The sequence below is a fragment of the Ursus arctos genome, unplaced genomic scaffold (assembly GCF_023065955.2).
Source record: "Ursus arctos isolate Adak ecotype North America unplaced genomic scaffold, UrsArc2.0 scaffold_16, whole genome shotgun sequence".
Taxonomy (NCBI): Eukaryota; Metazoa; Chordata; class Mammalia; order Carnivora; family Ursidae; genus Ursus; species Ursus arctos.
The window spans coordinates 47,926,217-47,945,332 of record NW_026622830.1 but is presented as its reverse complement, the minus strand read 5'-3'; the positions used below and the strand labels follow the sequence as shown (position 1 = coordinate 47,945,332).

The 19,116-nt window shown below is 48.6% G+C and overlaps 1 protein-coding gene across 1 annotated transcript in view; it reads left to right on the top strand.

Annotated features, from left to right (window-relative positions):
* The window catches only part of ACSS1 (acyl-CoA synthetase short chain family member 1), a 65,206-nt gene that overhangs the window by 21,380 nt on the left and 24,710 nt on the right, over positions 1-19,116 (top strand). Inside the window, exons 3-5 of the mRNA XM_026489297.4 lie at positions 8,361-8,560; positions 15,231-15,406; positions 15,791-15,943. Of these exons, the coding sequence (XP_026345082.2) occupies positions 8,361-8,560; positions 15,231-15,406; positions 15,791-15,943 (529 nt within the window). The remainder of the gene's footprint in view (positions 1-8,360; positions 8,561-15,230; positions 15,407-15,790; positions 15,944-19,116) is intronic.

Here is a 19,116-nt window from a genome sequence, read left to right as displayed (position 1 = left end):
TATTAAATGCATGATTATTAAGCAAAATGAGTTAAATAAATAAATGACAATTATTGTTTTTAGGAAGGAAACAACTAAAGTAAGTAACCTTTAAGGACAGCCTCAGTGGGGGTCACAGGCAGTGGGGGTGCTGAGGGCTCCTGACATTGGTTCTGCTGTCACAGGGGCTGCTCCTCTCAGTCTCTTGCTCAGTTGGGCAGTGAGTCATATTGGTAGCTGGAAATCCTCCACAGGGGCAATATTCATATCACAGTAACTGGCAAATGCTATAAATCAGGGCTTTTATCCCCCTGGGAAAATTGGTTGTGAAACGTTTGGCAGCACAATAGTGCATTTCATGGGCCCCCTGTTCTTTTTAGCAGTTTCTCCAAGCTGCTAACAGAGGCCAGGAAATCAATTTGGACCCGAGGCGGTTGTGCCAAATTCTTGTAGCCTCCAGATTCCCACTGGTGTGGCTATGTCTCCTTGCTTCCTTTCCTCTGCGTGCTAATTTGGAATGTTCTGTGGATTCACAGTGAAGCCTGGAAATAGAGCAACCCCCAACTCATGTCTGGTCTGAAGCTGGCCGCCCTGTGTCCTGTTGTTGCCCCTGCTGCCCAGTGGACTTGTGTGGGGCACCATGCGAAGACCCACCAGGCCACACGTGGACAGGTCAACATGGAGTGGGACTTGAAAAACTTCTAGTGGCTTTTTTTTTTTTTTTAACCAGGGTAAAGGGAATGTGTTTAGAAAGTTAAAATCTACATCCTGTTCCAGATTCCACCAAGGGGGAGACATCAATTCTGTGGTTTTCCCTGGGAAGTAAACAAGCCTGGCCGGCCAGTGGTTGAGTGTCCTGCCAGGGCACCAGCTGTTTTCGGGGCTGGAGTCCACCAGCACACTCTTGTCCAGGCTGCCAGCCTGGCATCTGGCTCCCTCAGTGCTGGGCGCTGGGCTCTGGGTCTGGAAAGGAAGGACTTCTTTTCTGGAGAAAAGACGGGCTGGAGGCCAAGTGCTGAGGTCTGAGGGGAAATCAGGCATTAATTAGGACAGAACTTTTTTCAAGTCTGACCGTTACTTCCCTTCCACAGGCATTTGTCTAGAGGCCAACTGCATGTAGGGTTTTGTCAGAGCAGGAGAGAAAGACTTTGGGTGAGTGCTTCGACCTGGATGTGCCTAGTGAGGCGTATCCTTGGACAGGTGGTCCTGAATGAGTAGCCAGACATGAACTCATGAAAGAAAAGGCCACCCCACCCCTCCTCTCTCCTGTTCTCTTCCATCCTGATTACAAGAAAGACTCCATGTAACTACAGTGAGCCAGCTTTGAACACTTCTCTTGCTAATTTTCCTTTTGAACAGATCAGCCTCAAGTTCGGAGCTTTTAGTTTATTCTTAAAAATGAATGTACATTAAAAAAGAAACTACCCTGCCCCAAATGTTACATAAATAACAACAGAGTTGGTGGATGGCAGAAATCATGAAATTTGGGAAGCTTTGCCGTGGAAAACCAGCTTTCCTGATGTTGAGGGGTTTGGGGGAACTGCTTAAGAGCAGGACCTCAGAGCCAGGCCTGGGTTTGAATCCCACCCTGACCCTTTCAGGAAGTCAGTTAAGTTCTGTTTGCTTTAGCTTTCTTATCTGAGGAATGGAGGTAGGGTAGTGGCAGCTCACACCACGAGCTGTCGTGAGGGGTAAATGTGTGTGTGCAGTCAGAGCAGTCCTGGACACAGGACATTTGCTGAATAGCTGTTACTGCTATTCCATGGGAAGGAAATGTGAATGGGGGATGGGTAGGCAGGAGGGGAGCATTCTGGATGCCAGCATGTGGGGGTTGGGGAAGGAACCAAAAGGTGGTCATGGCTGGCCAGGGAGAGGAGGTTCCCTGTACTCACAGTGGGTGGCAAGTGTGGCTGGAGAAGGTGGGGTGGCTGGTGGATATGGTAGAGACATGGTGGGTGACAGACAGGTGGGGCGCTCAGAGCATGGCACCCCCAGCCTCTCGGAACCAATGGCCAGGGGCTGAGTGCCTGCAACCTGCAGGCTGGTGGCAACTCCTGCTGTCCACAACGCATCCTTCTCAGATCTGCTGACCCCTCAAGGTGAGGACTTCCCGTCAGCACCTGCTATGGGAGCATGCAGCAGGTGGGCTATGCAGGTGAGGGCTTCATACAAGGCATTTGAATACACTTGAGTCTCATTCACCCTGAGCCAATGGCACAGCGACTTACACCAAAGCAAACTGGCATTTTCCTTCTCCCACCTGTGAAGAGACACTTGAGGAACCACTGATTGATGGTGATTTCCTTTTTCCACCATAATTGTAGCTACTGTTTAGAGGATGCCTTCACGTGTGTGGAGGACTTCATATTTGGTCCTTGTCTTCCTCTGTTGGGGCCATTGTAACAAAACACCCTTTGGGTGTCTTATAAACAACAGAAACTTAATTTTCACAGTCCAAGAAGTCCAAGATCAAGGCAGCAGCATGGTCACATTCTGCTGAGGACCCTCTTCCTGGGGTATAACCACTGCCCTCTTGCTCTGTCCTCACACGGTGGGAAGGGCGAGGGAGCTCTGTGAGATCTCTCCTATAACAGCACTGACCCCACCCTGAGGGTGCCACTCTCATGACCTAATCACCTCCCAAATGCCCCAGCCCCTAAACCATCATCTTTGGGGTTAGGATTTCTACATAGGAACTTGAGAACACACACATCAGACCCCAGCAGTCTCACAAACACCTTGGTAATGGGCCCTGTTATTGGGATGCTGTAGACAGGACCGTCAAGGCCCCAGGTATGCAGAGAACTGGGGTGGGAACCTATCTCTGATCAGATGTAGTTTGGCTTCCAGTGAGACATTCTCCTGAGATAAACTTTCCAGGTCCAATACTTTCCATAAACTATAGCATAGACTCGAGGAAAATACACTTATCTTCATTTCATTTATTTTTTTTTTTGGATAGATAGATACATAGATGGGGGGGGGGGAGAGCCAGAGGGAGAGAGAGAATCCTCAAGCAGATTCCCTGCTGAGCACAGACACTGATATGGGGCTCGATCTCACAACTCTGAGGTCACGACCTGAGCCAAAATCAAGAGTCAGATACTTAACCAACTGAGCCACCAAGGCACCTGAAAATACACTTATCTTCTGTGAAAAAGGTGGAAAACATGCAGCTGTAGTGACCACATTTTCTCTGGTTGACTTAGCGTCACCAGTGGCAGTTCAGCTATTGTTTCTTGAAAACCGTGTGTCTGGGGCCTTCCTTGGGAAATAGCAGCTTCGGGAATTTTTCATCTCTAAGTGTGGCTACTGCTTTATATTCCTTTGCAGCTTCTCTTTGCTAAAGGTCATGGTCATGAAGTCAAATAATGACGTATAAGGAATTTCACACTTGATTTATGAACCCATTCAGCTGGATTTCCTGGACCTCTATTCCCAGTGGTAATGGGTAGAAGAGTGAGCAAATTTTATTGCCATTAAATCAGATTTGGTGGTGACAGTAATGTCAGGGGCAGAGGAGTCTGTCCGGAGGGAAGGAGTTTGTCCCTAGGCCTGGTTCTGAGACACAATTCATGAGGCATCGACATACCCCGCCTGGCCTGCCATGCAAGCCCCATGTGAGCAAGGGGCCCTCCTGCTTTGCTCTGCTTCCTTTTCTTCTCTCACCACCCCACTTCCAGAAGTGGCTTGCTGAAGAAAATACGGAACTGCAGAGGAGCAAGCTGAGTGCCCCTTCAAGTTCTGCATCTAGATCCTGGAGTCAACCCGTCTTTTCTGTCCTCACCCAGGCTTGGAGGAGAGCAGGGACTCTGAAATGCTTTGTGTCTGCCCGGGCCTTATGTTCACAATATCAACATGATCACCTGGGCTTATTTCCCTTATGGGCAGAAGAAAGCCATATTGCCTGGTGCACTGGGTGTTATACACAAGTAATGAATCATGGAACTTTACATAGAAAACTAGGGATGTACTGTATGGTGACTAACATAATATAAAAAAAAAAAAGAAAGGAAAAGAAACCCAAGAGAAAAGTAACTGTGGGCACTTTATCAGAGGGAGTGGTCCTTCTCATTTGCTGTCAAAGGGGTAGGACAGTTTCCTGCCCTTGTGATGTTGATGTGCTGGCCAACCTCGCTCTCTCTTGGCGCAGGGAGATGGAAGGTGTCTGCAGAGTAGACAGGCGCTCATGCTGAGAGCACAGGCCCGAGGAGTCCTGCGCCTGCCAGAGTTCTTGTCATTGCTCACTTACCTGCTGTTCCGGTTCATTCAACAAATATTTACCAAGCCTACTATGAACTAGGCTCCGCTGTAGGCCCTAGGAAGAAGGCAATAACCCCCAAATCCCCGCCCAAGTAGAGCTTGTACTTAGTGGGGTAGATGGACAATGAAGGTGGTAAGTATTTATTTAATGAACACCAAGAGGCAGAGTCATTGTAGAAGTGAGGAATCATGCATTCCCAATTTGTTTACTTCTTAAATACCACACACACACACACACACACACGTGCACGCACACACACACACGTGCATGCACACACATGACTTATGTTACTTCACTGGGCTGTCATTGGGAAATGGCTAGGAGGTAAAGATACTTTCAAACAATAACCATGAAGAAAACAGCTTTAATTAGAATATAAATAAATACCAGGGTATTTATTCCTCTCTTTCTTTTGAACTCTGTTTCCAGCTGTGTCCTGTTTTGGACTGAGCTGGGCCAGGGGCCTTTATACCGGCTGAGACTTCGGCAAGTGTCATGTTGGTTACAAATACTCGAGGTCAGATTGTGTCTATAGCATTGGGTAAACGTTATTCCCCGCTGATGCTTAATAGTTGGCTGTAGAAATTCTTCTTCCTTCCCCAAGGCCAGTCAGCATTTTACTGGTGTTAAGCATCATTAACACCATGCCAGATTTATCTATTTGTGCACAGTATTTGCGTATGTTCGTATCGAAGGTTTGTCCCTGAGGAGTCCACAGTGCAGACAAACTTAGATATCTTGTTCATGACTGGAGTAACAAATGTTACTTTTCTCTTTGCACTTGAAAACATAACTCTAACTCACTGCAGTGAGATCATTTTTCAGAAAGCTGCAAGCTGCCATCCCTTGGGAAGACCCTGTGGGCAGAAGGAAGCCAGTATTTCCTGCAGTGACAGCCCAAAGCACCAAAGCTCCTCTAAGTGGCTGCATTATCTTTTTGATACAGAAATAGTAGCATTTCAGTTTGTGAGAGTCTTTGAGAAGTCACAAATATCTAAGAACATGCTTTTGAACAGGTTTTGAATATGTGGAATGATAGGCTCACTCAAATAACGTTTATTTTTCAATGATTTGAGGGGCTAGGTTCACTGACCATATTTTCCAATGGCAAAAGTGTGGAGGAAATCAACGTGTTCTTAATTTACATTATTAAATGTAGAGTTGAGATCAAGGGTCTGGGTACCCATATTCCGCTCTAGACAGACACCATGAGAATGTGGGTGTCCATTTGGTAACCTGGAGGTGTATCTATAGAGAGTAAGTGGGGTCCTGGATGGCTGGACTACAGAACTGGGAGAAGAAAGGCTTCCTGGGGTATGGGGGGTATTGAGAAATTTGAAGGGCTGTCATTGAATGACAAATTAGATTTTTTCAGCTTTAAAGAGCTGAGTTGGGACCAATGTGTGGAATTTATACAGCTACAGAACTTGGTCCAAGATAAGACTGTTTCTCTGCTAAAATGACAATGCAAGACACAGCCCTGTGAAGCGGTAACTTCCAGCAGTCTGATGCTTAAGCAGAGCCTGGACCACTGTGGACAAGAGTGTGGCAACAAGATTTCTGGACCCCAAGGGAGACTGCACCATCTGACCTTCAAGAAGCCCTTTGATTTTGAGGTTTATGGCTTTGGCAGAGTGGATAGGAAGGGGACTGTGCTTAGAGATTTACACAGAACAAATGCTTTATCAGAAACGGATCCTCTGGATGTAGCACCAGGAGTCCGGGACCCACTGGACGCAACCCCAGGTGCAGCACGTGCTGACGCCTCTCAATCCTCCAGGGAACCCATGGGCTGCCTCAGCTTGGTTTCCAGACCCTCCTCCAGGGCCATAGCTCCACTGTTCTAAAATAGGGGGGCGACTCCTGCCGCTGCTCCCTTGCTCCTCCTCACCATAGTCGACCTGTCCAGAAAGTTCTCCCTGCTGCCCTCAGAGACTGTAGCACCAAGCTGAGGTGATAAATACCCTTCACACTTTCATGCATGTGCCTTCATCTCTCTAGTCCGAGTGTGATCCTGCAGGATACTTTCCCTCTCATCCCCACAGTGTCTGGATGGAATTTTTAACATCTTAGGAATTCACCAGTCAGTTATGTGATTTTAGGAATGATTTCTAGAATTTAGATTTTTAGAATTTTAGAAAATGATGACAAAGAGATCTGATGGGAAAGACAGTACCTACTGAATGTTTGGCAGGGTCCTGGGTAGGTGATGCTTCTCGGTAACATTTGTGACAGGTACACAAAGTGCATGGCACCTGCTGTTTCTCAGATGTTTGCATGGCAGTTGAGGAAGGTAAGCAGCCATGTTTAATGCAGCTACTATAGAAAATTAACGCAGGCTGCTCTGTCCAGACAATTCACATCTGTTCCTCGACTTCTGACTGCTGCCTTTGGTCTACAGAATAAGGACTGAATTTCATCAGCACTGATGTGTAACACACATTCAAGCTTCCATCTCCCGGAGCACTGCTCAGAGGCTTAAAACCTTAGCTATGAAAATGGTGCCTCCACTGGACTTGAGTTACTTTCCTGCATCATTGACTATAGATGCCTCTTCAATACTATCACAGGCTGTCCCAGCCTCCTTCCCTGGATTAGTATGAATGTTTCCAGGCTCTGGATTCTGGGGAGTTTAGTGTTGGGGACTATCGGGAAGTGCTCTTTCTTTCATCATAAACTTAGGCAAGGGGTAGGTGGGGCACCACTGAATGATGTCTTTGTCCTCCTGAAAGCTTTAAGGAGGAGATGAAATCCTGAAGAGGCATGCTGGAGCCAGCCTGGGCAGGAATCCCTCGTCGCGAGGAAGTGCAGGCTGGAATTATGAGCTGGTCCTCATCAGGTCTCGTTGCAGAATGGCTTTGGGAGAAACAAAATCCCCCTTGAATTCTCTGCCTGAAACGGGGAGTGTTCATTTTCATTCCACCTGTGTTCCTAGGGGGCTACTGAGCTTGGCCTTTCTTAGAGACCTTTCCTTGAGGCCCTTTAGAAGAGAGGGGAAGCAGGCACACGCTTGTAAGGGGCCTCGCAGAGCTCAGAGGTCTGGTCTCTTTGGCTGCCAGGGCCTGCAGAAGTTGGCGCTGCCCCACTCAGACCTCTTGGAGAGATGCAGAGCTCAGGTGTGGTTTGGTTGGTTGGCTGTTCCTTATTCTGTCTTTCCGTGTTAGTTCCATGATTAAATAACAAATTAAAATAAAATCACTGCAAAAATGGTAAAATGATTGCCTATTTGCATAGTCCACGGTCAGCGGGACCAGGTGCTGGAACAACACGGAACCAAGCGTCGAGTTCCCCAGGTTGCTTTTCACCACTTCCCGCTCCACTCCAGACAAGTGGGCGCCTACCAGGCGTACTCCGGGTTTCTGGAGTTGACTGTCTTTGACTCTGATTGGGCTGGATTAAGTCACGTGCCAATCCTTAAGCCAGTCCGCTTCTCCAGGGAGATGCTGCATTTTGATTGGCAGGCGGAACCTCGTGATTAGTCCAGGAGCGAGGGAGGGTCACGTGGAGGGGGTAGGTATCTGGCTGCCCTTAACATCTTTTATGCGCCACGCCCATTCAGTGCCTTGCACGCAGAAAAAGGGGGCGCTCTCATTATCCGCCTTCCCTGCCTCTGCGGGGTGGGTGGTTGTCACGGGGCCAGCCTTCCCTCCGACTCGCTGTGGCTACGCAGTTGGGAATCTGTTGCGTGAGCAGGGGCCTCCCGGCTGAAGTCTTGCTTGGGGCGGCTGAGCTGGGTTGATTCAGAAAACTGGGCCTTCCTTCCCCCACTAAAGGTCTTAGGAGATCACTGTGAGGCCGGACATTTCCAGAAGTCTCAGGGAAATGACGATTTAGGCTTTGGACGCCTGTGCTGAGAAGCCCTGCTGTAAATGGACACAAGGACAGCCGGTTTACCACAGTAACGTGGCCATGAATCTATGTCAGTACCAGCCTACCAAGTTGAAAACATTATTTTCTGGAAAAGAACTTGCCGTGCAGCAAGCACTTGAGTACCTGCTATCTTCTGGGCCTTGGAGGGGGGTATGGTACTTGCTGTTTGCAGAATTATGCCACCCCAAATTACTCTGTGTTTTGGCCCTCCCCCTTCTCTGATGGCCTTCTCTTCCTTGTACTTCAGGGAACTGCTGGAGACCACCTGCCGCCTGGCCAACACGCTGAAGAGACATGGCATCCGTCGAGGGGACCGTGTGGCCATCTACCTGCCTGTTTCCCCACTGGCTGTGGCCGCAATGCTGGCCTGTGCCAGGATTGGAGCCGTCCACACCGTTGTCTTTGCTGGCTTCAGTGCGGAGTCTTTGGCTGGGAGGATCAATGATGGTGAGCATATGGACGGAGGGAGAAACCTGGAGGCCTCTGGCCTTTGTTTCTTGGGGCCTGCCCATCAGGGACTTGGAGTGGAGACAGACATTAATAAAAATCCCACAGAGAAATGACAGATACCACCAGGGACAGGGACATGGCTGAATGAGCATTTATTTGTTCTGTGAGCTGAGATCTGACGGCATTGGATTAACCAGGTGAAGAAGTAAAGGAAGATTCCAGGTGGAGGGAACAGCGTAGGTCCCAGCTGCTTGGTGGGAGGAGCACAGCACATGTGAGGACTTTGGGGGCGCTGGCATGGCTGTGGTGAAGGTAAGAAATGTGTAGGGTGAGATGAGGCTGGGGAATGTCTCACAGGTCAACAGCTAGAAGCCTTCCATCATGAGGAAGGATGGGGCAGACCATTTCTGGAGGCCTGGAGTCAGGTGTGGAGGCTTGTGGTGCATGTTTAAGGATTTCTGTCTGAAGGCAGGTCAGAGTCTCCTGAACAGTGTCCAGAACAATATTGTCTCCCTCCTTTTTGTGGGAGGGCTGAGTGTCTGAATAGAGGTCTGACCCCTGCTCAGTGAGATCCTAGAGAGTCTGCTGAGCTGCCTCACCAAGAAGGATGCTTATGGGGGCCACTGGGAGTTCTTTGTGTCTCACTGAAGACTTGCCTTTGCGTAGTGAACAGAGCTAAAGGGCAGAGTTCTCAGACCCTGGCTGACCCCCTTTTTAGGAGGGGCTGAGAAGTCTTTCCACTGCCTCTGTGTTACTCTCTCCACTTTAAAGGGTTGGTGCTATCACTCATTTCTTCTTCTCTCTCTAAATGGCACCTATGTGCCAGGCACTGTTTTAAGCACTTTGCAAAAGTCATCTCCTTTAATTAAGCTGGTCTTCATAAATATAATAGGCAATAATACTCTCACTATTTGTCCCTTCCCTCATTTTTTATTACTATTTACAACCATCTTAGAGTGTACAGTTCAGTGGCATTAAGCACATTCACAATGTTGTGCAACCGTCATCACTGTCTGTTCCAGACTTTTCATCACCCCAAATGGACATCTCATACCCATTAAGCAGGCACTCCCCATTTCCCCCTCCACCCAGCTTCTGACAACCACTAATAGGCTTTCTGTGTCAATGATTTGCCTATTCTGGATATCATAAAAATGAATTCATACGATATGTGTGGCCTTTTGTATATGACTTCTTTGACCACTCACAATGTTTTCAAGGTTCATCATGTTGTAGCATGTATCATTGCTTCATTTCATTTTTTAGAAATAAAATTTTACTGTGCGGGTATACCATGTTTTGTTTATCCATTCATCTGTTGATGGACATTTGACTAGTTAACACTTCTTGGCTATTTTGAATAGAGTTGCTGTGAACGTTCGCGAGAACACCTGCTTCCAATTTTTCATGCATATACCTAGGCATGGAATTGCTGGCACGCATAATAAATCCATATTTACCTTAGAGGAGGAACTGCAAACTCTTTCCAAAGTTGCTGCTCTGTTTTACATTCCCACCAGCAACGGATGAGGGGTCTAGTTTCTTTGAATCCTCATCAACGTTTGTTATTCCCCCTCCCCTTTTTTAATTATAGCCATCCTGGTGGGTATGAAGTAATATTTCATTGTGGGTTTGATTTACCTATCTAATGACTAACATCATTGAGCATCTTTTCATGTGCTTCTCCATTTGTATGTCTTCTCTGGAGAAATGTCTACATAAGCCCTTTGTCCATTTTTTAATTGGTTGTTGGTCTTTTTGTTGGTCGAGTTGTAAGAGTTATCTCTATGTTCTGGATGCTAGACCTTTATCAGATTTATTATTTGCAATTATTTTCTCCCATTCTATGGGTTGTCTTTTCACCCTCTCAATAGTGTCCTTTGGTGCACAAAAGTTCTTAATGTGATGAAGTCAGGGTCATCCATTTTTTTCTTCTGTTGCTTGTAGTTTGGGTGTATTATTTAAGAATTCAGTGTCATGAAGATTTGCCTTTATGTTTTCTTCCAAGAGTTTTATAGTCTTAGCTTTTACATTTAGGTCTTTGATCCATTTTGAGTTAATTTTTGTATATGGTGTGAGGTTCCACTTCCTTCTTTTGCCAGTGGTTATCCAGTGGTACCAGCACCATTTGTTGAAGAGACTTTCCCCCCCCCTCATTGAATGGCCTTGGCACTTTGTGAAAACTAATTTGCCATATATGGGAGGGCTTATTTCTGAGTTCTGTATTCTGTTCCAATGATCTGTACATCTGTCCTTGATTTTCATGTGTCAAATTACTCTTGCATTCCAGGATTAAATCCCACTTGATCATGGTCTGTAATCCTGTTAATGTGCTGCTGGATATAGTTTGTTAGCATTTTGTTGAAGATTTTCGCATCAGTATTCATAAAGGGCATTGGTCTGTAGTTTTGTTATTTTTCCTGTGATGTATTTGTCTGGCTCTGGTGTCAGGGTAATGCTGGCCACATAGAATTAGTTAGAAAATGTCTCCTCTATAGTGTTTGGGCAGAGTTTGAGGAAGATTGATGTTAACTTGTCTTTAAATGTTTGGTAGAATTCACCAGTGATACCATCTTGTCCTGGGCTTTTCTTTGTTGGGAGGCTACTGTTTTTGAAGATGAGGAGACTGAGGTACAGAGAGGTTAAATGACTTGCCTAAGGTCACATTGCTGGTTAGTGACAGAGCGAGGATCTGAACCCAGACATTCTGCCACCAGAGTTCATGCTTTTAGCATTATACTAGGCTGGGGCACCTTGGTGGCTTAGTCAGCTAAATGTCTGCCTTCGGCTCAGGTCATGATCTCAGGGTCCTGGGATCAAGCCCTGTGTCAGGCTCCCTGCTCGGCAGGGAGCCTGCTTCTCCCTCTCCTCCCCGCTCCTGCTCTCTCTTGCTAGCTCTGTCATTATCTCTGTCTGTCTCTCTCAAATAAATAAATAAAATCTTTAAAAAAACCAAAACCATTACATTAGGCTGCTCCTTTCCTCTCTTGATGATGTGGTCATGGTTGCCAAGTGTTTCTGTTAAGATTCTTTAAAACAAGCAAAAGCAGTGGGCCCTGGAGATTTAGTAGCTGGGTGCTGGAGCAGGTCCCAGAACTTCAGGAATCCTAAATAACAAGGCCATGGAAGGGCAGGGTCCAGGTCAGCTCTGAGGCCCTCAGCAGAGGAAACTGCTAAAATTTTCTCTAGAACTTTGCCATTAAGAGGTTCTTACCCAACACCTATGGCCTCCACGTCCAGCTCCCCTGGCGTCAGTTTCCATGGGCAGGACTCTGTTGGGATAGGTGTTTGCATCCTCTTGGGTCAATGAGGGGGATGTTTTGGTTATTTATTGCTGTATAGCAAACTACTCTGAAATTTAGTGCTTAAAACAAATTTTATTATTATATTTCATGATTCTGTGGGGACAGGTATCAGATGGGCTTAGTGGGAATGTCTTTTCTCTGCTCCATGATATCTGGGATGCAGGCTGGTTTGGCTTGCACAGTTGGGGGCTGTGAAGCATCTCTTTCATGTGGCCACTTTGCATGACCAGCTCAGGCAACCTCAGGCAGTCAGACTTGTTACATGGTGGCTCATGGTTCCAAGAGGATGGAAGTAGAAAGTGCCAGTTGCCCTAAAGGCCAGGTCCAGAATACACATGGCATCATTTTTACTGTATTCCATTGGTCCAACCAGTTTGGCCATTCCAAATTTAAGGGGGGGGGGACCCTATTTCTCCTTGAGAAGTAGTATGAGACCAGGTGAAAGAATTTGCAACTCTCTTTAATCCATCACTGGGAGGGGGAGGATGGGAACGTGAACATGGCCACCAGGGTCTCATCATAAGCTAGGCGGCCACCTCAGTCAATATGTTCTATTCTAGAGTTTCCGTTTTAAGATTTATTTATTTATTTATTTGACACAGAGAGAGGGAACACAAGCAGAGGGAGTGGGAGAGGGAGAAGCAGGCTTCCCATTGAGCAGGGAGCCCAATGCGGGCCGATCCCAGAATGCTGGGATCATGACCTGAGCCGAAGGCAGACGCTTAACGACTGAGCCACCCCAGTGTTCCTATTCTAGAGTCTCTGTCCCCTGGCCCAGCCTCCAGGCTCTGACCACGCCTCTTCCCTTTATCTTCCCTCTTGCTTTAGGCTGTGTGAGGAGTAGAGAGAATGGGTAGTATGGTGGGGAGGGTGGAGGGCAGGAGAATGATTCTGAGAGGCTATAGGGGGAGCAAATAATGGCCCCCACAGATGTCTATATCCTAATCCCTGAAAACCTGGGGATATGTTACTTTGCACATCAAAAGGGCTGGGCAAATGGGATGAGCACTAAAATGGGGAGATTATCTAGGTGGGCCCAATCTAATCAGTAAGCCCTGGAAAGCAGAGAACTTTATCTGGCTAGAGGCAGAAGACATGTGGCAGAATTAATAGGTCAGAGCATGAGAAGGACTTGATCTGCCTTTGCTGGCTTTAATGATAAAGGAGGTCACAAGCCAGGGGACATAGGTGGCTCTAAAGGCTGACAAGAACAACGCTTGGCTGACAGCAAGGAAAATGGGGATATGGGGATCTCAGTCCTGAAGTTATATGGAACTGAGTTCTGCCAACACCTGAATAGCCCAGAAGCAGACTCTCCTCCAGAGCATCCAGATAAGAGCTCTGCTGCCTCACACCTTGATTTTGGGCATGAGACTTCAGGACTCACCTGGACTAGAGAACTGTGAACTAAAATATGGGTTTTCTGAACCACTGAATTTGTGGTAATTGGCTATGGGAGCAATAAAAAATGAAGACAGATGCTAACACCTGCTCAAAAACCAGGGAGGTAAAAATGACAGCTTCCCAGATAAAGTGTCATGCTGATCTGGCCTGTGCCCTGATGCTGTGCACACACCCTGCACCCGTCACCCAGCTTCGGGGGGAACCACAGAGTGAGACCTGCTTCCCAAGCACCTCCTAGGGATGGCGCATGTGCATGCAGGTTCCTGCCCTAGAGGACTGCTTGGGTGGGAGACCTCAGACAAATGAGAGCCAGGAGCAAGTCATGTGCCATGGGAGGCTGTGGAGGGGCTATAATCCACAGGACACAATTCTAACACCCAGGATGGACTGGGGCCACTGCTTTCTCCTGGGGGTCCTGAGCTTTCTTTGTCTCTCATCCCCTTAAGGCAGAGCTCTTTCTACCTGCTGGATCATCTCCCTTCCTGCCCCACAGGGAGTTTACCTGGACCAATCCCAGCACCCGGGAGGTAGGCCAGGGTGGTCTCTGACCGACTTCACCCGGCTGATTTTGTTTCCCCAGGGTGACTGATGGCCAAGGCTGAGGAACAGAGAGTGTGCAGCTGGGGTCCCCTGGCGTGCAGAGCTGGATGACACTCCCCTGGGTGCCTCAGCCCTCTAGAGTACCTCTCTGACCCTTGGGTGACCCAGCCAAGGGCTGAAAGAATTCTTAGGTGGCTCTCGAGGTCATGTCATCTGTAGGGCTCTTGGGGTGAAGAAAGAATGGGTGTGTTGCTAGAAGGCACTTTTTAGACTGAAAAACTGAAGGAGATGGGTGCCTCTGTCAGGGCTCCCACAGAAGTAGACCCTGAGATGAGAGTTCAGGGGTAGCCAGTTCATTTGGGAGGTGGTCCTGGGAAGTGCTGTAGGGTGGTGGGGAGTAGGCCTGGGAAGAGGAATCCACTAGACCAGCTTCCACAGTGGGTGCCTGGAGCTCAGTCCCCCAGGGAGCCCAGGGAGGTGATAGAACCACACGGGGATAGGCCTATGGGGGATGAGGGAGTTGGGGTATTTATACTCCAACCCTTGAGTCATTGTTGGAGGGCTGCTGGGGTTGGGGCAATCCCTTAGCACTTCTGCCTGTGGCTTTGGTAGAAGTCCTTGGTGTAGCGTGATAAAAGGTCTGAGGATGTGTGGGACCCTGCTGGTCAGTACTGCACTGGGTATTTGTTCTGGGTTCTTCCTTAGGGGCCAGTTATAGAATAGCCCACCGCAGCCTTGATTCCTCTGGGTCATCCCAGGTTGGGGCATGATGTGGGGGCTCATTCCTTTGCCTATGGTTCTGAGGCTCAGTTTGTGCCGGTATTCAGTTCCTTGCTCAGGGCCTCACCCTTGGTTAACTGTGGAAGCTTGGGTCTTCCCAGAATTGCCCTGGGCCTGGACGAGGCTAGCCAGGTCATTGAAGAGCAGGTGTGGAACCTGGAGGGTTTTCTGCTAAAGGCAAGGGTGGGAGCCTGTAGCTCCTGGCACCCATTGGGAGGTGTGGCCTCTGTTTCTGGGAAGTGAAGGTTCTTGACCCTGGACAGGACAGGGGCCACACAGGACACACTGGGGCTTGGTCTCTGGCTGCCCAGCTTTCTTGGTCTCTGCATTTTGGTGTTGCTTTGCCACCATGGTGGCTGTGGGTGAGGACGGTGTGATGGTCTCTCACCTGGGAAAGCCCCAGGGCAGGTGGCAGGGAATGGTGGAAGTCTTCCCTAAGAGCTGGGAAAAGGCCTGGTGCTTCTGCACTGAGCACAAAGATTGCAAAGCAGGCAGAGCCCCCATGTTTTGTTGACTCTTTTACCCAAAAATGGACTTTGTCTATCACACTTTCAGGCTTGGACTGTGTGGCTGTCAGTCTGGGCTGTGAGGGTCAGAGTGGGAAGGAAACTGACCAGAAATCTCTTTGTCTGCATTAGCCAAGTGCAAGGTGGTCATCACCTTCAACCAAGGACTCCGGGGAGGGCGCGTGGTGGAGCTGAAGAAGATTGTGGATGAAGCTGTGAAGCAGTGCCCGACCGTCCAGCACGTCCTGGTGGCTCACAGGACGGACAACAAAGTCCACATGGGGCATCGGGACATCCCCCTTGAGCAGGTGCGGTTGCCTCGCTTTGTACGTTGGAGGAGGAGGGGTAATTATTGGGTTAACTGGGTCTGAGTCTTGTTAGACCGTGGTTCTCAACCTGGGTCCCCTAGAGGTGCTCAGGGTTCCCCAGTGGTGTCTGACGGACTTATATCGTAGTTGGGAAGATGGAACTCAAATACCATAAACATACTGAAACATTTAATGTAACAGAAATGATTGGATCCTTCCTTTTGTGTTCTCTCTGCATCTGGAGTTGAACTAGGGTAGAGAAGGCGAACTGAACCCAATCTTCCAAGTCCTGTAGCAGCCAGGTGAGAGGTGTTCTCATGAAGGGTGAATGGCGGCAGAGGGTAACTGCCCTGGATGGGGCTGTTTATGTCTTCCCCCTTACAGGAAATGGCCAAGGAGGACCCTGTGTGCGCTCCGGAGAGCATGGGCAGTGAGGACATGCTCTTCTTGCTATACACTTCAGGGAGCACTGGGACCCCCAAGGGACTCGTCCACACCCAGGCGGGCTACCTGCTATATGCTGCCCTGACACACAGGGTATGTGCCTTGGTGGGGGAGGCTGAGGGTGCGAGGTGCCATGCCTCTGTGGCAGGGCTCTGGGCAGGGGGCCTGCAGAGGCTGGATTAGGGCTAGAACTCCTGCTGTAATTTAGTGCCCATATGTGTGAGGGTCTAATGTTTCTCCTGGTGTGTTCAGGAGCGGTGTGCTGTGAGTTGTGGCACTGGTACCGTGAGTGGGTGGGTGTGGGGGCCGAGTTTCTGTGCTCGTTGGGAGAGTCCGGGTCTGTAATCGGAGGCTTGCTGCTGGCCTTTAGCCCCTTTGCACCTGCATCTATGCCATCTGTTTGCTCTGGAGGAGTCGGGCTCTCGCCAGGTCTGACGTGCTCCCTGGCATGGCTGCATCCTGATGCTCAGGGGCCCAGGTGCTTAGGCCTTCCTGGGCCCCTTCCTCCATAAAAAACATCAAAAATTATGTTTTACAACGGAGTTGGTGTAGAGATGGACATGTTATAATTTTCGTGTTAAAATGTCTACTTCTATTTAATATATATTTTTTTCTGGTGTTAAAAAGTAAAACATTTTCATATGCCCCTAAAGGTATTATGGGCTCTGCATACTGGGTCCACATTTTAAAAGTAAAATTAGAAAAAGATTTACTTTTCTAAGGAAATCTAAGTTCAGTATATGGAAATTGTATTATAGTGGACCACTTTTTAGGGCCTATAAAGCAGATGGTATGGCATGTTTTTATTTAAATGCACTTAAAAATCAGGACTGATTTGAATGTGGGTGGGTTGGGGGGGTTGTGGTTTAATTGGCATCCCTGGTCATTTGAGGAATAGTTGACACTTCCCAGGTAGGATTTGGTTTCAAGATAGTGTTTATGGACCTGACCATTGCAACAAGTGAAACTCTGCTCTAGCTGGTACCAGCAGCAAGGGGAAGTGACAGGCCAGGTGACCAGCAAGCCCGGGCTCATCCAAGAAGGGCTTGGACATTGGTCCTGGGTGGTGGTGTCTTTCTTGCCTTGGCCCCCTTCCTCTGTGCTGACCACATTCCTCCCCAGGGGCTGGAGAGAGCCTCCCAGTCCCAGCAAAGTCACTGGCCAGGTTGCAGTCCAGGGCCCCATTCTGACCCAGTCACTGTGGCCGGGGGTGGGGGTGGAATGTGCTGATTGGCCAGGCTTGGTCACACAGGAGGAGAAGCTCATGAGATGAGTGTGGTGAGCAGCAGGCGCGGGGAGGCAGGTAGCAGGCATACACACTGCACATGACGTGGTCTCCGAGTGGCAATGTGCTGATCCCACTGGCAGCCAGTGAGCCAGAAAGACGGATGTGGTACAGAACCAGGCTGAGCTGACAAGGTGTTACTTGAACCCACATCCATATTAAAACAGTTCTCTTCTGCTTGCTGGGTGACCTTGAGCATGCTGCAGAACCTTTCTTGACCTCAGTGTTCTCCTCTGGAAAACCCCACCCTTCCTCAGCTCCCGGTGGGGGTGTTGCAAAGATTGACACATCACGTAAGTAAATATACTTTGGGAAATATAACTACTAAGACCAAATACCAAGAACAGATCAGATTGTTTCCACTAGTTTACAATAAACTTCAGGGAAGCTGTAAATGTGGTGAGAGATTCTTTTTTGTGTTTTCAAAGTGTTACCAGGACTCAGTCTACGTGAACAAAAGAAGTCAGCGTATAGGTATCTTTTGAATTTCTCTTCAATAAGAGATTTGTTTTTTGAAGCATTAGGAATAGAAAGTTTTAGCCTTCTGTAGATGAAAGCATGCACACATGGAGAGGACATTAGGACTGTTGGTTCTTTAGGGAAAAGGACAGTTGGCTCTGAAGGGATGACTGAGTTGTGAACAGATTTTGGAGGTGAGCCCTGGGTTCAGGGTTCAAAGGGCCTCCTGGGCCCTTTGGATCATGGCTGACCCCCGGCACGTGCTCCCATTCCAAGAACTGCAGGGAGAGAAATCTCTCCCCACGGAAGAGTTGGCAGTTTGGGTCCAAGTTGTACTAAAAATCCTTTCAGTCCCAGAATGCTGTGGGGCCTTGGGTGTCAGCGTCCTGATTCTCAGTGCAGTGAAGCGTAGTCCTCCTTGAAAGACTCCCTCCCCCCGCCTTGGGTCACAGCTGCATAGGGCCCTGGCTGTCTCAAGACCACTGTGCTGTATGGGGACGCCTGGAGAGTCTCAGTGTTCATCTGGGGCAGCAAGAAACTGGGCCACTCACTCAAAGATTCAAAAGAAAGTCTTTTTGTTGAAAAACAGAATACAGAGTAGAATCCAGAAACCACCCAAATCAAATGTGTGGCTTAATGAATTATTAAAAGGCAAACCCCACTTCGGTCACAGAAGCCCTTCCTGCCTGTCGGACCACAGCCCCTCCCCATACCCTGAGTTTGATAGCGTCGCGGTCCCGTGTTTCCCCTCTTCTAGCTTTGTCACCCAGCATGCGTCCCCTGATCCTGTAGCTTACTCTTGCCCGCTGACGTTTCTTTGCGATGTCTTTTAAGCCTTTTTCAGCTTGTTGGTCCTCCTCTGTCCCTTCCATTTCCTTACACGTTGTTGTGGCACCCAGCAGTTTGTCCCTCCATCCTCTGTGTTTCCTGCAAAGGGGCATTTGGACCCAGAGGCGGGTCAGGCTCAGGTTGGACCTGTGGCAAGAATGCAAGACACACATGTCTCTCTGCTCAGGCTCTCGGAAGCTGACGATGCTCGAAGGGTTTCTTGGTCTTTTTGGCTTTTGATTTTTTTTTTTTTTGCAATTTTTAAGGGATCTGAAAAGATTGTGGTATAACCTAATGCAGAAGGGTGCCCTTAATTTTAGACATTCAACTAGTTGAGCTTTTACCTGTGGGTACACACATGGCCAGCACCTGCATCGGGACGTGGGGTGGTCTCCAATTCCTGGAGGCACTGACACTCCCCCAGCAGAAAGCCCCCCAGCAGGGCTGGCACTTGTACAACCTCCAGCATACAGATCAGCTTTGGTTGGTTGGGGCTCATGCCGAACGTGCCTGAGGTCTGGCTTCTTTCACTGTGGCCTGTGAGAGTCGGCGTGGTGTGTGCGGCCGTAGCTCTGTCTTGTCACTGCCGTAGCTGCGTGCAACCCCAGCAGTGCACTTACCTTGCCTGCTCTTGGTGGCCCTGGGAGCAGCTGTGATTTGCATTTACAGAACACTGTTAGTGACATGTGGGAAC